At 48.2% G+C, this 26,888-nt stretch overlaps 2 protein-coding genes across 6 annotated transcripts in view; one reads left to right on the top strand and one right to left on the bottom strand.

The window, feature by feature from the left end:
- SLC9A8 (solute carrier family 9 member A8) overlaps positions 1 to 8,594 on the top strand; it is a 31,863-nt gene extending 23,269 nt beyond the window's left edge. Inside the window, exons 11-16 of the mRNA XM_074887873.1 lie at positions 312 to 428; positions 1,949 to 2,031; positions 3,766 to 3,877; positions 4,300 to 4,520; positions 5,626 to 5,772; positions 7,041 to 8,594. Of these exons, the coding sequence (XP_074743974.1) occupies positions 312 to 428; positions 1,949 to 2,031; positions 3,766 to 3,877; positions 4,300 to 4,520; positions 5,626 to 5,772; positions 7,041 to 7,148 (788 nt within the window). The 3' untranslated portion in view covers positions 7,149 to 8,594. The remainder of the gene's footprint in view (positions 1 to 311; positions 429 to 1,948; positions 2,032 to 3,765; positions 3,878 to 4,299; positions 4,521 to 5,625; positions 5,773 to 7,040) is intronic.
- A 6,029-nt stretch (positions 8,595 to 14,623) lies between these two features.
- Positions 14,624 to 26,888, bottom strand: part of LOC141951518 (opsin-5-like) — a 43,034-nt gene continuing 30,769 nt past the window's right edge. For 4 of the 5 annotated variants that reach the window (XM_074887887.1, XM_074887885.1, XM_074887886.1 and 1 more), the window contains 5 exons: positions 22,234 to 22,321; positions 20,415 to 20,577; positions 19,681 to 19,808; positions 18,558 to 18,886; positions 14,624 to 17,724 (listed from right to left, as the gene is read on the bottom strand). In XM_074887887.1, coding sequence (XP_074743988.1) covers positions 17,170 to 17,724; positions 18,558 to 18,886; positions 19,681 to 19,808; positions 20,415 to 20,577; positions 22,234 to 22,321 — 1,263 coding nt within the window. In that variant the 3' untranslated portion in view covers positions 14,624 to 17,169. Of the gene's footprint in view, positions 17,725 to 18,557; positions 18,887 to 19,680; positions 19,809 to 20,414; positions 20,578 to 22,233; positions 22,322 to 24,165; positions 24,293 to 26,888 lie in introns of all 5 variants that reach the window. The other variant, XM_074887888.1, reaches the window with a different exon arrangement.

The following is a 26,888-nucleotide window of genomic DNA, read 5'->3' as shown; positions in this document are numbered from 1 at the left end:
ATTCTTTTGATCTTACCTCTCTACCTATTAGGAGAGTGAAAGCCAGGGAAGACACTCAAGAACTGCCTTTTTATTTCCCTCACTGCAATGGGAAAACATGACATAACAGGGATTTATTCTAGCTTGCAAGTGACCTATACTAGACCTAGTATTTAATAAGACCAGTGGAGTGAGACCAGTATGAACAAGAATGGTAATAGAAACCCCTCTTACTGCTTCAAAAGTGCTTGCGTTAGTAAGGGCTATAAACACAAATATTTGCAGAGGGCAAGCTATTCTTCTTCTGTTGACTGCCACATTTTTATCTACAGGTATCATGGCAATCCTCTTCTCTGGCATCGTGATGTCTCACTATACACACCATAACTTGTCCCCAGTTACACAGATTTTAATGCAGCAGACACTGAGAACTGTTGCTTTCATGTGTGGTAGGTGCTACCTAGTATTAATATATAATGTTAATAATTTAAAATGTTATTTGCCTGAAATGGTGATTCTGATGGGAGCAGCAGAGGTGTGAATTTTCTTCTAGCCGTTTGTATGTCAGTAGTACATATCTTTGAGAGAAGAATTCCTAATAGTGGAGGCTGGAATGCAGTCAAAAGTCACCTTTCCTGCCATACTGGATAAAACATACAGTAAATCTCTCTCCCATCCTGCAGGCTCCTGCTAAGATGTGCCACAAGATTGATAACTGAATAGAGATCTCTGACTCCTATTAGACTCTGGTCTATTTTTAGTTTTAGGAGATGGATTTTTAGTGGTATTTTTTTAAATGGTTTTGGATATAAAAAGCTACTTGCAAAAACAATAGCTTCACAAATTGAGAAGTTTTTGGAAGTAGTGATACAAGGAGCTCAGAGTCCCATAGTCTCTCCATTTCCTTTTACAAGCCAAACTTTTGAAGAAGTTACATGCTTCTGTATTACAAATATATCCCTGATTTTTTGGGGATGACATGAAAGTGTTGGGTATTTTTTGCAGGAAGATACATTTGGAACATGGTCAGGGAGTGGCCTTGCTGCAAACTGAACTTAACCACTCATTACCTGAGCACCATCAGGATTTGGTCTTAATCTATGATAAATGCCAAAAAAAGCACATCTTCATTCAGGTCACTGTAAAGGAGTTTGTTTAAGATACCGTGCAATTTTGTACACGTTTGCAGCAGGTTTTGAACATGCAAATATAAGTATCCAGTACCCAAAGCCTGACCAAACAATGTCCTGTGCTGCAGTAACTCAGGTTTGCTACTGGGTCCAAAACTGTCCTGTTTTTAACTGCCTTTATGATAAGGAATGTACCTTGCTAGGACCAGTGAACTGGTGAAACATCTTGACTCTTCAGTTCTCTGATGGTAATGGGCTGGTGCTGTCGAAATAAAATGTTTGGATTGCTGTAGTCATTGTGCGTTGGTGGTACTATTTCAGATTTGCCAACATCACTTCTAGAGGTCATTAGAATATACAAGGGTTGTTAGATCATACAGTGCAGTATTTTATTGCAAAGCAAGCTATGAACTGCTGCTGTTTATAAGATTTTAATGAATTAAATACTTTGTAATAGTGCTCAACTTGCAGTATATGAGATTGTGCCTGACATTTCAGTTTTATATAGAATCTGATTCAAAGCTACAGAAGTCGTTAGTAGTCGCTCCTGTAGCTTGTCCTATATACATTAAGTAAAAAATTCCCCAGTCTTTAGGACAAAGTTTTGCTAGCTTTGTTCATACTCATGAGTAATTTACAGCCTACACAGTCAGAATAAGGTGCTGTCCACTGACAGCGAGAGTGAAAGAATCTGGCCTTTTGCATAATGGCATTTGTGCCTGTTTTGTGCATTCAGAAGTCAGGAAATATTATTTTATGTACCGTATGTAGTAACTTATAATAAGAGAAGAAAAGATTTTATAGAACTGTTTATTTAAAATGTGATTTCTCTTTTTCAGAAACATGTGTTTTTGCATTTCTTGGCCTGTCAATTTTTAGTTTTCCTCACAAGTTTGAAATGTCCTTTGTCATCTGGTGCATAGTAGGTATTTACTTTCTTACATACTTGTTTAGGTGCGTTTTTGGTATTGGGAAGGAGGGAAACACCTTACAGTTAACATATTTTAGAATAGTTATATTTTATAGGTTTTTATTAAAATACTTTTATATTTTTTACATTGGACAAAATTAACTCTCACTTGTTCTCAGCACTTTGGTGTATTCTTTAAGGAATTCCAGTTTGCTGTTATTTTGAAGCCCTTTTGTATAAGATTATTAAAAACAAGGAAAAGAGCCTTGCTTGTTTTGACCCTATTAGATTTATTAAAATAAAAGAAATCTCAAAACATGTTGAGATTATTATACACGCCACATTATTCCAGAAGTTACTTTACCAGAAAACAATCCTGAGTTTTCATGTATCTTTAGCCTCATATAAACAATTTATATGAATGAGCAGTTTGTAGAAGCTACAGTGCAAACTCGGATCAAACTCTGCTCTATTTCATCTCTCCAGGACTAAAGCTTTTGAGTCTCTCTCTCATATATCGTTGCAGTTTGTTTACACAAACCAATTTAGCCCGTACATGACTTGCTCACTCTGAGCTCACCTTCTTCAGAGGAAGTCCTTACTCAAACCTTCTCCAGTGTGTACTCACTCTTTGACTCCATTCTTAATTCTTTTCTTTTTCTTTCATTCTGTATTTCACTGTAGCTTTATGTAGTGGCACTTTGAATTACGTTTCACATGGGGGTTACCCACATCTATTGCTATTACAATTGTTTAATATAGACATGAAAAGTATGTTCAAAGTATGAGTCAAAAGAGGGAAATGTGAATCCATTTCCAGTTGTGTACAGCAGTGTATACTAGCACATTTTAGTCCGTGGTTCAAGGGAAGAATTATCTACAATTTACAGATAGTGCTATCAGCATGGGGAACTGCTCTCACTGCATTACACCCAACTTCCTTATCTAATATATATCTAAGGTGTGACACTTCCTTCTATGTAGCATTGCCCTCACAGGTGTAATGCAAATTGTGTAATTTTGGGGTGATTCATAAAAGAAAACAGCACAGCCCTTCAAGGATCCTGCTGACTAATTCTAGGATATTTACCTTATCAAGGTCTGTTTGTGGTGGAGCTTAAAAGCAATGACATTGTGAAACCCTATGTTTTTCTGAGTTAAAAGTTTTCACTGTATTTGTTAATGTCTGCCATTAAATCAATAGTACTGGTTTCGCTCCCCCCCCACCCCCGAATGTTGCTTCAGTGTATGGTATATTTTATAACCATACAGAGGGAAGTGTTGAGGAACCAAATTACATGCTATTTGTTTGGCTTCTGGCCTTTTTCTCTGACGAACTGATCCATGGGGAGACCATAGAAATATCTTACTGCCTCTTAGCTGCTGCGCCAAGGGAATGATTAAAGGAGCTGAACTGACTGAACTGAGGAGATCTTTTACCCAAAGTAATTCTTGATCTCCCTGGAGTGCCTCTTGGGTTTCATTTATTTATTTTAAGTAAAGTAGTGTCTGGTCTCTGTCAGTGACAAGTCTGGTTTAGTTTCAGTTAAGCAGACAAAATGTTTCAAAAAGTTACATTCCACACTGACCTATGCTGAGAGATTTCTTTGTGTTAGTTTAGCAGCACACCTACTTGTAAGACTTGTGAGGGAGAAGAGTGTGTTCATCTTACCCTGTACCCTGCAACTGCGGCCTGCGTGAGCGTAACACATCAAATGGTCTTTTGCTTTTATTTCTGTTTTCCAGGTGCTTGTTCTGTTTGGTAGAGCAGTGAATATTTTCCCACTTTCTTACCTACTCAACTTTTTCCGTGATCATAAAATCACCCCCAAAATGATGTTTATCATGTGGTTTAGTGGTAAGTTAAAGCTTAAAGTATGGAGAACTGGAAAAGTGTTTTAGTTTTTTCATTGTGTGGGCTACTCTGGGAAGAACTGGTTTTCCATCTGTGGAGCAAAACTCAACATTTGCAGAAACTCAAGTGCAGTAGATATGTTCTCTTTCCCCTTGGTGCTAGAGAACTGCGCAGTGGTGATGCCCACTAAAGCTTTTCTGCAAAGAGTCTACTTTTCTTTCTAGGTCTAGCAACTTCACAATTTGAACAACAGTATCTGAAGAGCTCGGATTCATTTTAGGCGGTAACTAAATGATAGATAAGTGGACATGGTATAGGATTATAAAAATCTTTTGAAGATGGAGAATTCCTGTTGAGTTATCAGGGTGCTGAGGACCAATGTAGCTGTTGATTCTCTTCATTAATTTACTGTTCTCTCTGATAAGGTTTACGTGGTGCAATTCCCTATGCCCTCAGCCTCCATTTGGGCTTGGAACCAATAGAGAAGCGGCAGCTCATTGGGACAACAACAATCATCATAGTACTCTTCACAATTTTGCTGCTGGGAGGAGGAACCATGCCCCTCATCAGACTGATTGACATTGAGGACTCCAAAGCACGCAAGAGGAACAAGAAGGACATTAATCTTAGCAAGACAGAGAAGATGGTTTGTTTGGATTTTTTTTATTCAGAGGATCACGGTTTTGTTTGGGCAGGGGGGGTAATTTTTACATTTTCCAAGACTAGTATGTTATTTTTTACTAAAAAGTTATTTTTACTAAAAAGTGAAATGAAAGCAATGAAAAAAGCCAAGGTGGTAGGAAAAAGCCAAGCAATATAATTTTGAAATATCCCAAAGACAGAACTTGGTTAGTGTTCACACAAAATAACTGGACAAAGGGAGGAGAAATAGTCTCTTAACTCAATCTAATTATAAATTGATCCATACAAATTAAAGTAAACCCTGCAAAAGCATAAAGCAGATGATACAGGGTTGAGTCATATAGAGAGGGAAAGTAGCTAGTACAGTGTGAGTCATGAATTAATCATAAAAGGCAGATGGGAATTATTTTGAAAAAGTCAAAGCAAAGGCCATGAGAAGGTGGTAACAACAGCACCCCTCTGACTGGGTTTTATTTTAAAGCAATTTCTGGCTAAGCAAGAGCACTGAAGAAAACTAACAGCCAGGCTGAAACTTCATGTGCAAGAGGCTGGAGTACATAAAGTATCCCAGTATTTGCCTGTTTTTCCCTAAACCACTGAGCAATACATGCGGAGTATTGTTCTGTAGGATCTGAAAAACAGCTCCTCTTGGCGTGAGGTTTGAAAACGCTTGCAGTCTTCAGAATTATCTTACTCTGTCCACGCAGGGAGGTGTTTATAGGAAGAGCACGAGGACAGGGTGTGTTCCGATACAGGGCTTGTTTTCAGTGAGACAATGACATTAGTGTTGCTGGATAAAATCATTGTCCAGCTCACAAGAGAAAACCTGCACACTAGAACCATTCTCAGCAATAGTAACACTACAAAATATGGGACATTTGAGGTCTTTTACCTTTCAGCATGAAAATGGAAGCTAAGTGGCTCTGGGAATCCACACCTGGACAGATTCATACAGCCACAAGCCCTGGCAGGCTGGAGTGGTAGTTTCCATATTGTTCCAGCATGGGAATTGGCTGTTAGAAGAGAGAGCAGAGAGCAAGGGGCTGAAGCAAGCTGGAGAGATGCCTGCCACATTTCTCAGGTTATTCCAATATTTGTCATCTCTCTAGGGAAATACCATAGAATCAGAACATTTATCAGAGCTCACAGAGGAGGAATATGAAGCCCAGTACATAAAACGCCAGGACCTCAAAGGGTTTATGTGGTTTGATGCCAAGTATTTGAATCCCTTCTTCACCAGAAGACTCACACAAGAAGTAAGTCTTTCTTGTTTTCTTGATGAAAAGAAACCGTGGTAGAGTTGGTTGCTATTTCACGCTGTACCATTCAAGGCTCAGAGTGTGGCCATGGAACTGCTACATTAGGAAGAGTGAGCCATCTCATATAATACTTGTGCATATGTAGAGCAGCTGTAATGAAAAGCTGCGCTGCAAAATTGCAGGTTGAATTAAATGAACATCTCTCAGGGCTACCACAATTAAACTTTAAAAGGTGTATGGATTTATTGAACTTGCCTTTAATCTTGCAGAGTACCATGAAGAGTATCAGGAGTTACTACTGTTGCTAGAAGAAGCTGCTGCCCCTCATGCAGAGTTTTTAAAGCGCTATCACACAAAGTTCCTGCCTTTTAAGTATATGGTCCTGTGAATTCTGGACCTGCCATTTTTCTGCAGAGTGCAGTTTTTATCTTGGAAATATGCACCAGCCCTGTAACTTTCACTTTCAAGACTTCTTCACTGGGAGACCGAGGCTTTGAAGCTGTAAATGCAAAATGACACCTGACTGAACATGTAACTTAACACTTGAGTGGCTCCAAGAGGTGCAAATACTATGCCATTTTCACTCCCATGCCTCAGAAGCCTGAGACTCCTTAGCCACATAATTCACTGTTTTACCAGTTTGCCATAGAATGAAGCATTTTTGCTGTGGGGTTGGTAGTTTTGTGTAAAGTGTGCACATTCCATCTTGCTAGCCTGGACAAACGTACTGTTTCTCCTCTTGTTTTGTGCTTTTCTTTTCAAAAGAATGCTTTCAGCACTTTCCAACAAAAGCTAAAGGCCTTTTTTTCCAAAACCAAAAAGAAATCAAAAACTAGAGTAAGCATCTGATTCATAGTTGGTAGCCAAAAGCACCGACTGCCATCCACATTGCAACCAAAGGCTAGAAGAAGTAGTATGCGAATCACCAAAGCAGGCCACAAACTTCCCACTGTCCCTGGGAAGGTGTAGAGAGGATTCAAAGCCAGGCTGTCCAGACAGCATTAAGATTGCTGAAACCCAGAGAGTGGGACTGTCTAGAAAACACAGGTAGAAATACCTGTCATTGAAAATGCTGTCCGTGGAAATAATTACTGACTGAACACTTGATAAATATTTTCTGGTAGGAAACAGAATTGCTTTGCATGCTTAGAGACCAGAAGTGGATTATTTCCTAAGGAATATGTTAAACTAGACTTTCTCTTTTGCTGTAATGCAAGTGGTGTTGTAGCTAAGTAACAAACTGTTCTGGTTTGCTCTTGCCTTAGGACTTGCATAATGGACGCATACAGATGAAAACCCTCACAAACAAATGGTATGAAGAGGTACGACAAGGACCCTCAGGATCTGAAGATGATGAGCAGGAGCTGCTATAGCAGACCTGGGCAGGAGCGCAGAGAATTTATCATTGGAGCATTAGAAGGAGGATTTAAGTATCAGGAGTCTGACTGCACAAAAGCTGGAAAGCTAAGAATGACCTTTCTGATTTCAGACATGTCTTGTGCTACATGTTTAGGTATAAAACCACAGATCTGCTGTGCTTGATAGTACAAGTCAGCGATGGAAGCCCCTAAGTGTCAGACACTGGACTGAATGGAGAACCTTTCATTCAGGTTTTACAGCATAGCGAGTTTTCATATTGAAGAGCAAAAACACCTGCCACGAAATTATGACATTGTTTAATGGGGGTTCTTCTTCCTATTCTGAAATCTGCTGTAAACATGCTGAAGTATAGAGCCATTGTGTGACTCTGCAAAACAGAATGAATTGCACTTTACTTTTTTTAAAAAAAATATATATATATGTATTCATTCACAGCATGGGAAGTCTTGACAGTTTATACTGTGAATTTGTTTCAGCACTAGTAAGGGAATCTGACTGGAATAAATGTATAATTTATGGGATTTGCACATTATGAATCCAGAAAAGATGCATACCTTGACAAAAAGCAGATGTTGCACATACAAGGAAGCACTCCTGAAAACTGGTGGTTTTGTCATTTTAAGAAATTCTTGATTTCTATTTTATGGGATTTTTTTTTTATACTGAGGTATCTAATCCACAGTACTGATTATAGCATGGTTTGGTCGAGTGGGGGATTGTGTGACACAGTACAGAACTGCATTTGAAATTCTAGTTTTAATGTGGTTTTTTCTTTGGCTAAAGCCAGTTGCAGTTGAGTTTCTGTAATTGGCAGTTGCTCCTTGCTGGCGCTTTGGCTTCAAATCTTAGAAAACAGCAGCTTTTGTTTTGCCTAATTCATGAAGTGTCCCTAACACTCCAGAATTCACTAGTGGAATTTTTAAGCTCTAGTGGAAGCAAAAGCAGTGTGTACATCAGGAAGAAGAGTCTACAAAATCTAATCTGGTTACAGAAGGGTTAATATTGCACATTGCTGAAGCAGCCTCAGATGGGAAGTGCCAAACAGCTTTCATTAAGCTGTCCTGTGTGTTAATAGGGTTTTTCTCTTCTCCTTACACTGTTTCAAAATCAGCAGTATCATTTCACTTCATTGTCTACATGGCCTAGTCAGTTTGCTCAAAACTGTGTACACCTAAACAAACACGCAGTGTTTGTTGCATTTTTGCCATGGTTACACATGCAGCAGTTTGCTCTTGCTGCCAACCCAAATTCCTCATTGATCATTTGCATATTCACTGTTGAAATGTGGATTGTAGTTCTGCACGTAAATCGCACATGCAAGTGCACATGCTTGTTTCTGAAAGTGTGAGATATTTTTGGTCTGGTTTTGCTACTAAGGTTTTTAATCTGCTTACCTGCTGGGAGGAATAAAGGTTTAAGAATGTATTTAGAATCGTGAACCTGTGTTGTCTGAGCAGTTTCTCCAAAATAACACATCTTGCTGCAGGACTCCCTTCTCCTCTTTTTCCCTCTCCCTGTTGGTTCAAAGAGATCTCTCTGCTACTCCCAGAGCTGAAACACGCACGGGAGGGAGCCTGAATGGGGCATGAACTCAGCTTCTGGTGCTGATCAGAAAGCAGTCGGTGCTTGTTTTATCCTTAGGAGAGAACCTGTATAAAAATCAGACTTTTTCTTCACCCTTGTAGACAATGGTAGACTTAATTACATTTTAGTTACCCATTCATTTTACTGGGTTTCTTTACTTGAACATTTTAAGCTGGCTGGAAGGTCTCTGGATGCTTCTCCTGTCACTGGAAGGTGTACATTGGTCCAGATGCTATTACACTGGGCTTAGTGTTATGCGACAGTCGTGCTGAAATACAAAATAGCCTCTTATTTCTATTGTTATTCCAGTGGAATAGGTCACCTGCGGAGTACAGAGAGGTCTGTACCACTAGATCAGCTCTTTGGTAACTTCATCAAGGTAAATTGATCGTTTCCTGCCCTCTGCTGGCAATTAGTGATAGCGCTCCGACAGCTAATGAGCCATTTGCTGGGAATAATTTTACACATGAAACCGAAGCAATTAACTGATATAGCTAGAACTAATGAAATCACTTTGAAGCAATTAAATTGAAAAAAATTTGGATGGTTTAATTTAAAAGCAACCATTCTAAAGCTTAAGAAAATATTACATTTGTCAAAACTTGGAATTAAAACAGCTTTGTTCTCCCTCAAAATACGCACTAACTTCCTTATTTTGGAACCAGTAGAAAAGTTTTTACCGCTATTTCAGTGACCAATTTTCATATTAATTTATCAATATGTTGACTTTTCTGTGACAGTCATTTCACAGTTTGGATTTCTTCACTTAAATTAATATGCTTAGAAAAGAAAAATTACCTGTCTCCTTATTGACTTGCTTTGCAGTTACTTTAGATCATTTCCTACTTTATTAGGCCAATATTAAACTCTAATCCTCTTTCCACAAGTACTAGCAGCTCCATCCTAACTTGGTGTCATCTGCAAGTTTGTGGAAGTGTAAATGTGATTTTTTTTTTTTTTTCTGCTCTTTTAAATGTGGAACCACCAGGAAGTACAATGTTCCTAATTACAGAGCCCCGAATTTCTGCCAGGGCACTAACCCAGTGGCTGTTTCTCTTGACAGCTAAGGAGCCGTGCAAAGGAGAGGCAGAGGGAACCTGGAGCACAGCTTTTGGCAGCTCAGAGACTCCCAGAAGTTGGGGGTTTTTTTCCCCTCTTCCAGCCTGTCCCACAGCCCTGTGTCAGCCTGCGACAAGGTGCCTTGGCTGTTCGTGGCAAAACCCACCATCCGCAGTGGGAACAGCAACGGCTCCCAGAAGCTCCCACTGCCAGGCAGAGCTGAGCCCAGCCCCAGTTCCATGGTGTTCGCCCAGGAGCGAGGGGAGTCCCTGAAACTCCCCAGCCGCCCCTGGGGTGCTGGCACAGAGCTGCCCTTTCCCCAAGCTCAGCGGCCCTGCGTGATGAGGGATGCAACAGAAAACAAGAAAAAGGTGTTGTCAGCAGCAGCTCTTCTCCATTGGTTAGCGCACGGCAGGCAAGTCCCCCAGGGGTGGCTGTGACAGGCTGGTCCACGGCGGGGGCTGCAGGGAGCAGAGCCTCTTCCCCAGGACAGCGGGGGCTTTTGCCAGGTTTCACTCCACAGCAAACCTGTGCTGCCTTGCCACCGCTGCCAGCTCATGTGCCTGCTCCATGCCTCAGTTTCCCCACTAGCCAAAATCTCCCTTGCAAAGCCGCCTCTGAGCTGCTTGGTTTTTGGGGCTACTAAAACTACGCTCAGACTGGCCAGCCTGACAGCAGCCCTGTGCCAGGTGGCGCCCAGCTCCGCTCAGCCGGGGAGAGCTCCCAGGTCTCACCCCTGAGACACGACGGAGCACACGATGGGCCTCCAGCGCGTCCTCCCTGCAGACACACCACCACCACTCCTGTCCCCCACAGGGACATTGTCTGGGGGCACCCTGCGTCCCAAGACAGCTGTGTGACAGCCACAGATGAGGTGATCGTTACCACAGGGTCTGGTTTGCATCCAACCTGCACCATCTTTTAGCCCCACTTCTGCCCTGGGTGCCCAAAAGCCGGACCCCGGCCCCAGCTTGCTCGTGACTCACCAGCCAAATCCAAGCAAACACCTCCAGCTTTCCCTGCCTTGGTTTCATCATGATGATGTTATTTTTAACTCAACCACACCAAGAGACACTCATTTATTTTAAACATTAAAGCACCTACAGGCTGTTTCTACAGCCTAATCTAAAAGCTGCCATAAAAGGACAGAAAGCAATAGTCATTATCTGCTCTTCAGGAGCTTAACTTTTGGAAAAAAAGACCAGGGCTCTGAGCTTTGCTTCTTAAATACCCTTCACCTTTTCCCAGTGACTGTGCAGTCTGTAGGTGAGGTCACCAACCCTGCAGAGAATGTTTCCACCCGTGGGGCTGCATTTAAAGGTCGATGGCACAGACTGTGGCTGAGGACTGCCCAACCATTGAGAAGAACAGAGCCCCAGGAGGTGACACAGCTCAAGCACAGATACCAGAGGGGAATGTGCACCGTCAACTTTGTGTAACCGCTGATTTTGGAGGTACGAAGGGTCTGGGTGCGAGGGGTCGCTGGCCATTTCTTGGAATAGTGGTGCAAGGTGAGGGCAGCTCTGATTTGAGCTGCTGGGATTCTTCGTCAGTGATTCCCACTTTGAATTTGAGCAGGAGTTGGACAAGCTTGTGCGGGACCTGCCAGAGTGCAGAGTGCTGGGGAAGCTGGTCCTGCTCCCAGTGCTGTCTCCCAGTCATCTTATTCCCCGTTTTTCCTTTCCTAGGACACATGGATTCCCCCTGCCACCTTGGAGTGTGCTGTTGTGCCCTCAGACCCCCCAAGTGATCCCATTTTGGTGGAACACAGCTCACAGTGGGCTCTGCAGACATTTGGGTTGATGTACCCTGGCTATGGGGCACCTCCAGTTATTGTGAGTTCAAACTGGCAACCTGTCACAAGTGGGGGTCCCCAGGGATCAGTACTGGTCCAAGTGCTGTTTAATATCTTCATAAGTGATCTGGATGATGGGATCAAGTGTACCCTGATGAAGTTTGCTGATGACACTAAACTGAGTGGGGAAGTGGACACTTTGGACGGGACAGCTGCTGTGCAGGAAGACCTGGATAGTCTGGAAGAGTGGGCTAACAAGAACCTTATGAAGTTCAACAAGGACGAGTGTAAGGTCTTGCACCTGGGAAAACATAATCCAGGAGTGCAGCACAGGCAGGGATCTACCCGGCTGGGGAGCAGCTCTGTGGAAAGGGACCTGGGGGTCCTGGTGGACAACAAGCTCAATAGGAGAGTGGGCTGCCGCTGCAAAGGAAGTCAATGGGATGCTGGGTTGCATCAACAAGGGCATTGCCAGCAGAGATAAAGTCATTATCCCACTCTCAGCACTTGTCAGGCCACTCCTGGAATACGGTGTTCAGTTTTGTTCCCCGCTATACAAGAAGATATGGACAGGCTGGAGAGGGTCCAGAGAAAAGCCACAAAGATGATGAAGGGACTGGGCAGTCAGCCCAGTGTGAGGAAAGACTGAGAGAACTGGGTTTGTTCAGCCTTGAGAAGAGAAGGCTTAGGGGAGACCTTGTCACCGTGTTCCAGTATTTAAAGGGTGGCTACAAAGAAGGTGGAGACTCCCTTTTTACAAGGGGTCACATGGAAAAGACAAGGGGTAATGGGAACAAGTTACTCCTGAGGAGATTCCAATCGGACACAAGAGGAAGATTTTTCACAACGAAAACAATCAGCCACTGGAATAATGTCCGCAGGGAAGTGGTGGATTCCCCAACACTGGACATTTTTAATATTCAGCTGGACAGGGTGCTTGGGCCATCTTGTCTAGACCGTGCTTTTGCCAAGAATGGTTGGACCAGATGATCCTTGAGATCCCTTCCAACCTGGTATTCTGTGACTGATTCTATGATTTGAGCAGCGTGCCTGTGTCCCCAGGATGAGTGGGAAGGCTGTGTGGACACACACTGGCTGCTTTAGTTCACCCTTAAATTCTCTTCAAACCTAAACCCCCGCCAGGCTGGGGCTCTCCCGAGAGGAGCAGGAGTGCATGAGTCACCTGCTTACCTTTCAAGGTAAGGCAGCAAAGGAGAAGGTGTCCTGGAAATGCTGCTGCTTTGCAGGTTATTAATGGAGTCACAGTGAGCAAACTGCATAGCCCAGAGCCCTGCAGTACTGCCGGGGTGGAACACAGAAATGCCAAGGGTTATTGCCCTATACAATCAGGTTGGTACCCAAGTGATTTTATGACAGTGATGGGTGTGAAATCATGGGAGATTTGGGCAGAAAATAATCCCCAAAATAGAGCTTTTGGATCTGCCTTATGGTTGTAACTGGCCTCAGCCAGCTTGCCTTTGGGAAGGAGTCTCCTTGAGAATGATTTCTTGCTGCAGGTTTTCTGGTTCAGGCTGGGCTTTTGGTGACTATATACTGCTTATGTGCAGATCAGTGGAGCATACACGTCTGCACTTGCCTCAGCATCTTCAGCCTCAAGAGGTTGATTGAGCTTGGTAAAAGGCACAAGTGCTCTCACTCAGCCAGCACCGAGTGGGAAGCACAGGGACCGCAGCACGCCTGCCCAGGCCCCAAACCCAACCCGAGGCAGCCCTGGCCTCTTCCCTGCACCAGGACCAGACTCTGACAGAGCAGCACCACAGCACTGCAGCCCCCAACCCCTCCTCCCCACCCGACTCAGGACTGAGGACCAGGCAGAGGCAGCACCAAAAGCTAAAGAAATCAGTTCTCACAACCAGCAACCACCTCCCAAGCGCTGCCCAACCGCAGCAGCTAGCGCAGACCCTACCGCAGCCCCGGGGGTGAAGCCACCATCCTCCTCACAGCCCCAGGAGCTGCCCTTGAAGGGAGAGCTCTTGTCCTCGGGTAATTGGTGGCAGCTGATGGCACCATTCCCAGCTGGGGACACCGATTAAATCGGCACCAGCTGGGCCAGGCCCCAGGGGTTGGGTCCGGCCTGGCAGGTACCTGGGTCATGGCAGCCCCGGGCTGTGTTGGGGGAGGGAGCCTGGACCTGCTGTTTGGCCTGGCCACAGTGCAGGGAGTTAATTAAATTGATTTTAATTTTGCTAAGTGGCTGCAGTGTCGCTGCCGGGACTCGCCAGCAGCGTGACTGTCTTGCATGAATGTAGATTAAAGTATACTCAGTATTACATGGTCCCAATGTTACGCATTTTCACACCAAACTGAAGGTGAAGGTGCTGATCTGGGGTTTTCCTGGAGTAATAATGGACCTGGGGGATTTGCAATTTTTTTTTTCCTGTCTCCTTTAGGTGATTTCTGGACCACAGTATTTTTTAGCTACCAGGGGACAAAGGGGCAGGCCAGGGGGGCTGGTCAGCAAAGCGAGGACCCAACTCTGCATCAGTGGCTGGACCACACCATGTCCCTGAGCCCGTAACAGCCCGAAGGCCCGGCCCGGCCGGGGTCATGTCCTCAGCCCCCTGACCCATCCCAGGGTGGCCATGCCCTGAGAGTCCCCAGGAGATGGCAGCAGCCCTTCGTGTTCATGCCCTCCGGTGGGAAATGGGCCCTTGGCCACCTCTCTGGGCGCTCCTCTCCTCCCAGGGCAGCGATGGGCAGCGGGTACAGCCGGCGCTTGGCCGAGGTGGCAGCTCAGGGGTGCAGCCCATGGGCCCGGCTGCCCCAGCACGCAGCGGTGCGGCAGGGCCCTGCCTCACCCCGGCAGGAGGAAGGCTCAGCTGCTGGGGCAGGAGAGGTTTGCTTGCCCCAGGGCCCATGGGCCATGCCTGGTCTGTGCCCCGCTCACCCACAGCACGGAGCTGCCCATGCTCCCGCCCCGGCCACGCGCAGCGGCAGGCACAGCACCAGTACTCCCCTTCATCCCAGAGCGCGGCCGCGAACACATAATTGAACCAAGTCAAACACCGGTTGTGCATGAGTGAATTTACTTTAAAAATGTAGAGTTTCTGGAACACGATGACTAGTCAGCAGAGACACCAAGTGCTTGTGATTCCCTCGTGTACTGGGGTGCCTGGGACAGGGCACGGGGAGCAGCACCCCAAGCTGCGGGGTGCAAAGGGGCTGAGCAGCCATGCCCCGGGCCGGGCGGTGACTGGCCCTCCTAGAAACCTGCACCCAGCTTGGAAACTTTGTCCTCTCTCTTCACTGGCTGCCCTGATTTTTGTTTGTTTGCAGCATTTTGCAAATATTGGACATCTTTGGGTTGGGTGGGGTTTTTTGCATAGCAGGAGTAGGAAGCGAAGGCAGGAGTGTCGCTCCCTGCATGGCCTTTCAGTTATTACTTGGCTCTTGTGCATAAACCCTGCCCTGCCCCAACTGTCTGCACCTGTAGGTATCACACACACCTGGGCAAAACCATCCCAGGAAGATGCAAGTGCACCCCAGAGGCATCAACGATCCTCTCTTGTCACAGGTCCTCTCCTGTCACGGGGATACTGCTAGTTAAAGTGGCTAAGTGGAAATGACCAAGGGACAAAAGCAAGTGCCACGACTGCCATGCTGTCGTGTGCTAATTAGAGCTGTGCAGCAACAGCCAGTAACGATGGCACAGACAGGGAAAGCAAGAGCAGGACTGCCTGTGCCCCAGCACCCTGAGCTGCTTTGCTGGGTGCCTCTTTCCCCACCGCAGAGCCCACACTGGCCATGTTGCCACCTATGCTGGAATTGGGCCGTAACACTGAGGCCAAAAACCTCGATATTTTTAATGCCTAGGCTCAGTGGTATCAAGTTAGTAGCTTAAATGACTGGTGGTGGGGATCTGCCGTCTGCCCCCGGGGAGCACACCCACCCCTCTGTATTTCTGCACACCCCTGCAGTTGGCGGATCTTTTGTGAAGAAGTGCTGTGTGTCCTCCGAAGAGAGGAGGCTGCTCTATCCACGCTAAGAAAAGGCAGTGATACATCCCGGTTCTGGGAGCAACTGCTAAAAATAGCAATATCTGTATCTGGAGAGCGGAGGGAGGAGGGAGAGCTCAGGGTCAGCTTACAGGCAGAGCGGCTGGCAGGCAGAGCTGGCAGGCAGAGCTGGCAGGCGGCGACGGCATCGAGGGCAGCGGCTGTTTCCCAGCACTCGGTGCAGAAAACGGTTCCCTATTCCTGTTTAGCACAGCCATGATTTAATGCTGCAGCTCTGGCGATGGGTTGTGGCGTGGTTTTGTTCGTTAACCAGTGACAACATAAAGTGCTCCCACGAGGTGGCTGGGTGCCGAAGGGCAGCACATTTCCCACCTCTGCTACTGACTCTTCTTGTCACCTTGAATGCATCTTTTAATTTTTTGGGGCATAACCAACCTCTCTGGGCACCCTGGCTCTGTTATTCAGGCCCTGCAAAGCAGAACCAGCTCCCGCCGTGCCCAAGGCTGGGCACACAGGCAGCTTGGTGCTGGGGTGGGACGGGGAGCCCCCGAGCTCAGCCCCAGGGGAGCTTCACAACAGGGCTACCAGCAGGCTACGGGAGAGAGATGGCTGCAAGCCTGCCCTGCGCCTGCCACGGTGGAGAACGTGGGGACGTTTCTATTGATGGCTTTGCATCGGGCCCTTTCACAGCTTCTTGGTCCTTTTCATCCCGCTCTTCCTGTGGGTGAACTGCCCACAGAACTGCCCACACTGGTCTCCAAACGCTGACTACGAGCCCGCGGGATGCTGTTGCCCAGGCAGCTGCTCCCCTGCGCAGCAGCGCAGATGGCATGAGCTGCCCCCTCGTCCCAGCTGCTGGGAGACACCCTACAGCCACAGCCCCGTCGCCAGGATGGTGCTCGGCTACAGATTTGCCATTCCCTGCCTGGAGAGCACGACCTGGGACTGCTATTACTCACACTGGGATTATTTTAACCCCAAATCCTTACTCTAAAGACAAGCTCCCATTTCGATCTATAGGATGGTGCTGGGTTTGCATTCAAATCAAGGGAGTGGGGTAACCCAGCCCGCGCAGAGAGTAGTCTCTTGAGAGGTATATAAAGATGCTTCATAATCCCAAGTGAGGTAGCTGAGCGGCGTGGTCCTGCTCCCCACAGGAAAGGACATGGTCAGTGGGGGCTGTAGGAGCTGGCGCTGGAGGTGGGATGCCTCTCGGGGCCTCCTGGCCCCCAGCCCTCCCTGCCAGGCACAGTTTCTTAAGACAACCAAGTTCCTACTTGGTCATCAGAGTACCAGGATGGAAACCAAAGGCCAAGGGCCCAGCGAGCAAGCTGCAGGAGAAACTTCACCCTGGACTTGCACCCTGGGCAGGTTTCAGGCACTGGGGGTCTATTACATTTGGGGTTTTTTGCAAGTACAAAGACTAGGCTCAGAGTTGCAAGAGGCAAACCAGAGGGGGACACAAGGCTGGTCTTAAGTTTTCATGTCACTTCATCTGCAGAACATGCTGGGGGTCCATCAGATATGTAGGTGAGAGAAATGGTGCGTTTGGGTTTGTCTTCCAGTGCGCTGGTAGGACACAGCCAGGCATGGCTGGGCTCAGAGAAGGTCTTTCATGAAATCTGATGGCAGAGCTTCCCCCGCCACATTCGCAGTGCCCAGGCCTGACCTTTTCCGTGTGACAAGCACCATCACCTGCACCGTCCTCTTCAGCCCTGGCTGACAAGCAGCTCCATCGGCCAGCATAGCCAGGGGAGCATGCCGGGGCGAGCTGCCGGGCACCTGGGGGAGTTTGTAGCACTTGGGGTAGTTACTGAAACACTCAAAAGTGTCGTTGCAGTTTCTGCAAGCCCCAGGGTGGTCACCGAAGCCCGGGGATGGGAAGGGCGGGAGCGCAGCGCTCGGGCAGCCACAGCAGAGGAGGGTGCGGATGGCCTGGAGGAGCACCATGTCCTTGGAGAGAAACTTCTGGAAGTTGGGCTTGAAGAGCAGGTACACCAGCGGGTTGTAGAGTGTCGAGGACTTGGCAAAGACAGCTGACAGCACAAAGGCCAGTGCTGGCACCTGGCTGGCGTCGCCAAGGACTGCCCACAGGGCAATGACAGCGTAAGGGGTCCAGGCACCCAGAAACCCCAGGCACACAGCAATGCTCAGCTGGAAGAGAAGCAGATGGACATGGTGGTGCTGTGAGCTTCCTGCAGCACAGGCAGGATGCTGACCCACCCCCCAAATCTCAGCCATGTGCAATGAGACCCCGAGCAGTCGGTCACATCCCCAGGGAAAGGTGCTCAGCCTTCCAGACCCATCACACTGGAGCATCAGGGTGTCAGACATCAGGGCAGCGACTCAGCATGTCCCAGCGTGGGCGCATAAACCGTCAAGCGTCTCACACCCCGTCCCACCTGGGAAACTCGGGAATTGCCTCAGTCCACCACGGCAGATGGGAACAAAGCACCCAGCGACCTGGCTGGGACCAGGCCAGCATTGGACTCCAACAGCCTTTTGGCAGCACTCAAAATCTCTCCAGCAATCTGTGTGCCGGCACGCAGACCGACCGGGAGGCTCTGGAAACAGGCCATGCTCAGACCCCCCCTCCTCTAAGCAGACATGAATGTTTCCTTCTACACCAGGCTTGCAAGCTGTTTTCTTTTGTGTTTGTTTTTTTTTTTTAAAGGGTATCCACTTTTTTTTTTTTTGACATATCCTTGGTAAAGTATAGTATTAGCTTGTAGTCTGGGGAACAATGACTCATGCAAGCTCCTTTTATGATCTTTTCCAATGTAATTTAAAATTAAAACTCCTCCACCTGATGGCTTTAAACGAGGAGACATGTGTTATTACCCACACTGATTCAGACACCTGGAGAATTCATCGGGAGCAGCAGACGCCCTGGCAGAAGGGGTCCTGCCGCATTCGCCTGCCCATGGGGCGGTGGGCTGGGTCAGGGGGCACCCCAAGACCCCACAGCGACCCAAGGCCTCCCCTACCTTCACGATCAGGCTGTGCACGCTGCGGGCTCTGCGCTGGGGGGACGTGTGCTGCCTGACGGCTCTTCGGGACACCCGCACTGTCCAGAGGATCAGCGAGTAGGAGACGAGGATGAGGAGGCAGGGGAGAAGGTAGCAGAAGATGAAGAGGGCGAGGATGTAGAGTGTGGCCTCCCTGCTCGAGGCTTTCCACGTGATGCAGCAGGCTGTCCCGTAGGGCTCGGGGCCATAGCTGCCCCACTCGGCCAAGGGGGCCGTGGCGAACATCAGGGCATATGCCCAGACGCACAGCAGCAGCACTCCGGCGTGGCAGGGCGAGAACTTGTTGCCTGTGGCAAAGGGATTGGGGTGAGGATGGTTTTCCATAGGCAAGGGGGAGCAGAGAGAGGGGCTGTGACCCCAAGCTCCCCACACCTCCAGGCACCGGGGACGAGGCCAGCCACCCTGGGACACAGCTGGGGTCACCCGCACAGGGCAGGAGCTGCTAATCACAGCACGGCAGTGGGTACAGCCACACCAGCGCTCACCCCAGGGCCCCAGGGTGCACGGGTATCCTCCTGTCCCCTCAGGCAGGCGGCCAGAGCAAGGAGCCAAGAGAAACGTAAGGGTTTGCCACAATCCACGCAGCAAGTGGCAGGATCGGTGGTGCAGCCTCTCTCGGCTTTGGGGGAGTTGCTGGGAGGTCGTGTGGCTGCTGGTGGCATGGGGGGGGACGTTGCACCCACAGCCCCGTGGGGACGTGGCTGCACCCACGGCCCATGGGGCCGGCAGGGAGGTTGCCCGGCTGCAACAGCCTGGGCATGGGGCAGGGACTGCTCAAAGCCACCCCAGACACTGTCACGTGAAGGACCTTTTCCTCTCTGGCAGACTGAAACACTGGGGGAGGCGGGTTTTCTCCTTTTTGTCCCAATCCCTATCAAATCTAAAACTCCCTAATTTTCTAAGACTTCAGTATAAAGGTGAATACACAAGCGGTAAAAGCCTTCAGAGTCTGCTGCACCTGGGAATACGTTGCCCTGCGGCAAAGCTTTCCCAGAAAAGGTGGATCTGGCCCGAAAAACAAAGGGTTATGTAAACAGAGAGGGGTGTGAGCATAGCTCAGATAACGCATCCCAGCACGTACCATATGCTGGGTAACAGACCTTCAGGCAGCAAACCGTGCTGAGCACCGTCAGGCTGGTGAGGCTGCAGAGCCCGAACAAGACCCCGCAGAAGGCGTAGAGGGTGCACACCGCCTGGTTGAACAGCCACCTGCAAGGGAAAGCCTGCAGGTAAACCCAGCCCTTCCCCTCTGCCCCGGGAAGCTGCCTGACACCCCTGCCAGGCGGCTGGATGGGCATTTTCTCCATGATTCCTGCTCTGGGGGAAGGCTGGGTATTTCTCAGCTGCTCTCCTGGCGATGGGGCCTCAGCTGCTGGTGCCACACCAGAAGCAAAGCTGGCCATGCATGGGGTGGTTGCAACAGGCTGCAGCACCTGATTACCCAAGAAAACATGGGCATGATCTTACCCCTAATTTGTTCCCTGAGCATCCCAGTGACAAGCACAGATGGAGCCACAGGTGTGGGAGCTGCCCAGACCCACACCACTGCACACCACTGCAGCGCCCACGCCACGAGAGTGCCAGCTCAGAAACCCCTTTTACAGCACGTCTGTGTGATAAACTGGAGGGACAGGGAACAGCAAAAGCACCCTGCTGCAGGATGGATGTCTGTGAGGTTACACAGTGCCCCAGTGCCACCAGACTGACCCCTTGGGCCCCTCTGCAGCTCCTGTCAGGGATCTCCCCGTTTCAAGACAAGGTTTGCAAACTGCAGCCAGGGCTGTCGGCCAGTGCAGAACCGCTTCCACAAGGTACCTGTGTGCAAAGAAGGATGAGGTGGCCAGGGGGAAGAGCGTCACTGTCATGCTCAGGTCACTGATGGCCAGGTTGACGATGAAGAACTCGGCAGGCTTCAGCATGGACCTCTTCTGATAGGCCACCAGCAGCAGCAGCGAGTTCCCAGAGAGAGACACGATGCCTGCGGAGAAGGCAGAGGAACGGTGCTGTATGAAACAGTCGGGAAAGGAGCCAGGATCATCTTGAGATGTTTGGAAGCAAACACCGGAGATGTCCACAGAGGGTGGAAAGGGTTCCAGGCTTCCCCCTCCGGAGCGAGCTGAGCAGGGGAGCCCATGGGACCTGCAGAGCTCTGTGAGCACATCTGGAGCTGCTTTACATTGAATTTGATCCCTTTCCCTTCCTGAGATCCTACAGAGGCGTTTGGTAGGAGGGCAGTGATGGGATGAGACTGCAATGGGCTCCGGGTGCAGTATCTGGCCAGAGTCACTACTTCCAGCTGGAAGGAGCAAGGGGGGCACTTCCTTCCAGCTAGATAAATAACAGGAGCTTTGTGCGATTGCTCTTCTGATGTGAGTCCAAGGACCTGGGCCCCTTTGCCTTTTTAATTTCTTCCTGGCAATGTCACTCCTGTGAGTCTGTGTTGTCCAATATCACGGTAACAAAATAAACAAGAAGAAAGGATTTATGAAGATCAAGGAAAATCCAGACTAAACAAAAGACCACTCTTTGTTTGCTATTAGTGTATTTAAAACAACAGTAGTGATTCAAATTTTATAACAAGGGCTTTCTCTCTTTTTTTTTTGTTACGTAATAGTGCTTTCATTGAAAAGAGGTTTCAGTATCCTCAGAAGGGGAATCTTTGCCGCTCTCGGGGCAGGTTGGGTAGTCTGAGAATTTCTCCCTAAAGGATTAGGCTGTAAATGAAATACCATGGTAAGAACCACCTTCCAAAGCCGCTGAATGGCCAACACTAAAGTTCCCCTCAGGAACAGGATTCCCACTCAGGATCTGGCCAAATCCAGAGATTTGGAGGCTCTGGAGTTGCTGGAGGGTAGAGTACTGAGATGTCTGTCCATCTTCCCAGCATCATGAGGCATTTTTCCCACCAATCTAATCTCACATCTGTACTAAGTACATTTTAGTAGCTTTACTAACTCCTAGGATCTGTAGGTGCCTATAGGATTGCTGATAGTCTCAGAGGCGTGAGCATCCCTTGGGTTCCCCCTCCTCGCAGGCGTGAAAAACTCTTCTAGCATTTGGGAGACAACTTACTCAGGGCTCAGCACATTGGCAGGCTTTTCTTTGCCCATCGTTCACTTCTGGCCCACACCAACCAGGTCTAGGCCACCTCAGAGCACATCCCAGCCCCTCAGTTCTGCCTGCTGGCTTTTCAGTGCCACTAACTCTAAATCACAGGACATTGATCAGAATCTTCTGCTGAAAGCAAGGGCCAGCTGGACGTCGAAATCACCTTCAATAGTCATGAAACTGGCAATGATAACAGAGAGTCTCTATCCATCTCACATCAGGTGGCTGCGGAAGAAGTTACAGCACATTCCTCAAAGGTTGTTCTTCAACTTTCCAAATATTTAAAAACATAACTGGTACTTGCAGTTCCCCTGAGAAGGGAATGCAATCACCAAGCTTTGTCCAGATCATCCTTTTGAGTAATGTGGGGAGGGCTAACATGGGAAGGGCCCAGTCTGATTATTCTGCTAATGACTGAACGCTTCTGGAAGCATCAGTGACTGCACAAGGCCTGAACGTCTCTGGCAGGCAGGCACCTGGACTGCCCGCAGCAGGGAGAGAGGTATAACTGGCTGTCTTTCCTTACCAAAGACTAAGTAGAGCGTGCCAAAAATCAGGTCTTCTCTCTCCGATAAGGTGGAGATGAACACTGAGGTGTTGGACACATTTCCCATCTGCAAAGCAAGATACAAATACAAGTGAGAGCGAATTCTGGCTAACGAAGGAGCGCTCTGCTCGCTCGGCTCGCAGGGAGGACACCTCTGCGACACGCTCCCGGCACCGCGCAACAACCAAGCCAGCAGCCAGCAACCCCCGGCCCCACCACTACGGGAGGTAGCTTTGTGAACACTGCCTGCAGCACTGACCTAACGGCTGGGCAGGGGGCCCATAATAGGATCAGGCTGGTAATCTCACTTGATTACCACTTCTTCAATTAGATTCTACTGATTAGCATTAGCCTTTGGATCTAAATTTTCTTTGCAAGTCTCGGCCATGTGCTGACTGCAGCAGGCGCTGCGCGTTTGGACGTGGGGATCAGCTGCTCAGAGCTCTAGGCTTTGAGTTTTGCAAAGTCCTCCACCTCCTCCAGGCTTGCCCCATCCTTCACGTATCTCCACCTGTCCCTGTGTCCACATCAGGAGAGAGACTTGGTCCAAACTCTCTTTGCAATGTGGCTGAGACCTGTTCACATGCCATCCCAGCAGCAGATTAATTGCCTCTACTGCGAGACGTGCGCTGTGTGTGCTGAGAAGGGCCCATGCAGACAAGGGGACTTGCAACAAGCTGTTCATCAAACCCTGGCCCAGGAAACCCCACAACTGGGGACAGAAAGGAATTGTCACCCCAATCATCACTGCTCCTGGCTAGGACCTTCCTTCTTCAGTTGTAACTAAATCTGATCTGTGCTGCCAGCAGTGCAGGCAGTGAAGAACTTGAGGGTGAACACATGTATTAACAACAACAAAAAAAAAGGTAGTAAAAAGTCATCCCCTTTCTCGGGGTGCCTGACTCAATCATTGAGTTTTATCGGCCTAATTAGTTTCCCTGTTATTTCACGCAGCTGAGGCAAAGGTTCCCAAGTGCTTAGGAAGTTAATAGAGGGTAGTAGAGCAGAACAGCAGACGCATTTCAGTATATTCACTCCCTTCACTGATAACAAATAAATGGAAAAATATTTTGTTCAGGTGAAGGAAAAAAAAAAAAAGAGAGGGGGCGAGAGAAAATAATGGTTTAATTATATGTTTCGATAGCTGTTAGCTTGCTTGCTGGGATGTTTAATGCATGCAGTAGTCCTGCCTCCTTCCCCAAGGTCCCTACCTGCATGCTGTGGGAGAACTGCACCAGTGCCCTGCCAGGAAGCAGGGGCTGGGGAGGGGAAGGCAGCTGGGGCCAGCAAGGGGCTTCTTATTCCTGCCCCATAGCCAAGTCTTCACAGGGCCATGCTGCGAGCCAGAACAGGGAACAGATTTGGCCTTATGGGGAGGAGGTGAATAACAATAACATCCCCAGCACATATCCCTACCTGACCTCTAACTGCCATGGGGCGGCTTGGGAGCTACCGCCGCATGGGCCAGGAGCCGTGGGGGAGGGAGCCTGTCTTTCCATGAGTTTTGCTGACATGGGCTTCACAAACAGAGCAACTACCCTTGTTATCCGCACCCAGGTGAAAATGCCTGCCTCACACACAAGGCTGCATTCAGACAGATGGAGCTAATTACTTGAAGTAATGAGTAAATTAGCTTTGAGTGTAAATGAATACATTTAAGACACTAATTGGTGTTAAACTGCCAGGAGATCCTGCCAATAGTTCTTCATTCTCTGTGTTACTGGCCCATACAGCCAAATACCAATGGACGATGGTTCCTCTGGCCTACTTCATGGCTTGCTTGGGTTAGGTGGGTACACAGCCTGTGGAATATTTACAGCTTACATAGGCTCACTGAAAAGTAGTAAGTGGGAGTATCTCAAGCATCTGATGTTAATCAATCAAATATTTTTATGGCTGGTGCCTACATACCATGAGTATGATGGAGTTGCCTCTGCAGGCCAGGCAGGATGCTGGTTAATTTAGTTAATGGGAGCAGCAATGCTCATCCACAGTTCTTAATTCACTCTGTTGAACTTCTGGCCTCTCTGGATGGTTCCTGATACCCTCATGAACAAAGACGGTAGAAAGCAAGAGAATTGGTCTGTGCAAAACAGTCCCAGCAAGTGTGTGCTGCACAGAAAGAGATGTCATGCACTGAAGACAGAAGGAGCAACAGCAAGCCAGGTTTTGGCTCGCTCACCCTGGTAGACATGGCCAAAGCCCTTGTGCTGCTGGCAGACTCCCACATCCCTGAGACATGTTTTGCCCAAGTTACTAGTTTGACAGCTTGATGCAAATATGACTTTAAATTAAGCTCCATTTACATCTTCCTGCTAAACTGACAGAGGCTCTCAGGACCATGCTTGCCTCCTTCCCCAACTCATTTATTGGCTTTTGGTGATGAGAAAGAGGTACTGTTCTGTTTTGAAACATCCCATTCTCCTGCTTGGGTCTGGAAAGTCTGGTCTGTGGCACTGCATGGACATCATGAAGGCAAACATGGACAGCCAGGAGGTCTAACCACTTCTGCTTGGGTTTCCAATCTTTCACTTCAGGGAAATGACCACCACACCTGGGATTTTTCCAATCTTCTGTTGTGCAAAACAAGGCACATTGAACAACAGCATGTGCTTTGCCAAGAAACTAAGCCCCAGCTATTATCTGCTAGCTTGGAAGAGGCTGCTAGCCCTTAGGGTTTGATATGCAAGTCACCTATAGGAAAAAGCACCAAGCAGTGCCCAGGCAGGCTGACTGCCACACAGTCAGTTGTTACTTGAACATACCAAATGTCCCCTGTCTTGTTACCAGTACGTACAAATACAGTATGGCAGCTTCTCATACATCATTACTTGTATTTATGTACATGCAGTTTTGATGTTCAGTCTTAAAAATTCATTACCTTTTAACAATCGCCTGCTAAAATATGTAAGGAAAATATTAACATTTGCATCTTAGAGGCTTCCTACTTTAAATAATATAGTGTTGGTGTCACAGCAGCAACTTGACTTGGAGGACTTCTCCTTGCCAGCCCAGCACACACTTTGCAGGTGCACACTCCCCTGCTCTGCTTTTCCTTATGCTTTCCTGGCTGGTGGACACTGCTCTCTCAGTTCTGCCTTGGCACTGGGGTAGCCTTGGGCCACTCTAACATATTTGAATGTCCTCATTTGCATGATATAGTTCAGCTGCATCAGTTTGCTTTTCTTAACCAACATCATTCACAAGATGCTTGCTTTACACCCCTCCTACCCTCTCCCTATTCATCTTGCTGGGTCACAGTGCAGAGCAGTGCAGAGCACAGCAGCAGATGCTGCTCATGAGAAGTCACTGTAACCGCCATCCGCTCGCTTGGGCTTTCCAGCTGCTCTGGACAGAGTGGAAACTCCCTGGCTGTCCCTGTAAATGTCTACACAACGTAATTATAGGGCACACAAGGTTGGAGTCTGAGCAGCAATGGGCCAAGATCCAACCTGAGCTCTGCTTAGAGGGAAAAGGGTTTAGGCAGAAAATTATCCCAGCTGATATTAACATGGGAAGCTGTCCGCCAGTCCTCTGCCTGCGCTGGATACCCGGGGAAGCAATTCACTGCCTGATCTTTCTGCACTCACACCACACTAAAATCATCCCAGAGTAATTCGGTTTGCTCAGCTCGTCACCTGCTCGCAGGCTTTCACTTACAGGTTTATGCTGAAGGTGACTGTCCCCTCTCCGTGTCCTCAGCATGACTGATGGCACCTGCAGCTCTGGGAAGCTCCTCCCCGCCTGCCCAGCCAAGGCACTGGGACGTGCTGGTGTCCAGCTGGGGTGGCCTTTCCTGTTTGCTCCCTAGGAGCTTGGGGAATCGAATCAACAGGAATCCTGAGCAGGGCCCACGAATGCCAGGCAGAGGCACCAGAACAGAGGTGATGCCAGGCAGCTTTAAGCTGTCCCTCCTGGTCTGGTCTGTGCAGGACCCATCTTTCAGCAGATATTAAAGCAATAGCAAAACTGTCGTTACCTGTTCTGGGAGCTGGGTAGCCCCAGGCCCTGTGACTTCAGTGTGCTCCCCCTGCAAGGGCAGCCTGCGGAAAGCAGCCCAACGGCTGCGCTCCTGTGAGGTTCCACATCAGCGCAAGCCAAGGTCTGGGCATCGAGTACACACTGTTTGATTGCAGAGAAACTACAAAATCACTTAGGAGGGGAGCACAGCAGCTCCAGGGGTGGGCGATGATTGTTTTCTCACTTTACATGATCAATCATTTCAATAAAGGGATGTTCCTGGATACCTGGTACTGACCCTGCGATGTGAGCCCCTTGCAAGCACTCCAAGTGCTTCACACCCAGGATTCAAGCTGAATCTCTCCCTTTATTGACTGTTCAGTGGAGACTTAGTTTCTCCCTTGAGATTTTCACCGACAATCCCGACTTGCTGGACACGAGTGCTGGAAATCCCTAGGAGGAAAAGGGAAATATTTCCCAACCTTTCTTTACCTGCCCTGTGCCAGTCTTGTCCGTAGCCTCAAATCCTCACCATACTACGCATTGACTCATAATGAATAGTAAAATAAATGGGGCTTGTGTTCAGGTTTTATTTAAAATCTTGTGAGTCATTTTATCTTAGGAAAAAGCAGCAGTGGCAAATCCGGGCTTTAGTGGAAAACAGTTATCAGGCT

This window comes from Strix uralensis, chromosome 18, assembly GCF_047716275.1.
Source record: "Strix uralensis isolate ZFMK-TIS-50842 chromosome 18, bStrUra1, whole genome shotgun sequence".
Lineage (NCBI taxonomy): Eukaryota > Metazoa > Chordata > Aves > Strigiformes > Strigidae > Strix > Strix uralensis.
This window is presented reverse-complemented; position numbering and strand designations above follow the sequence as displayed.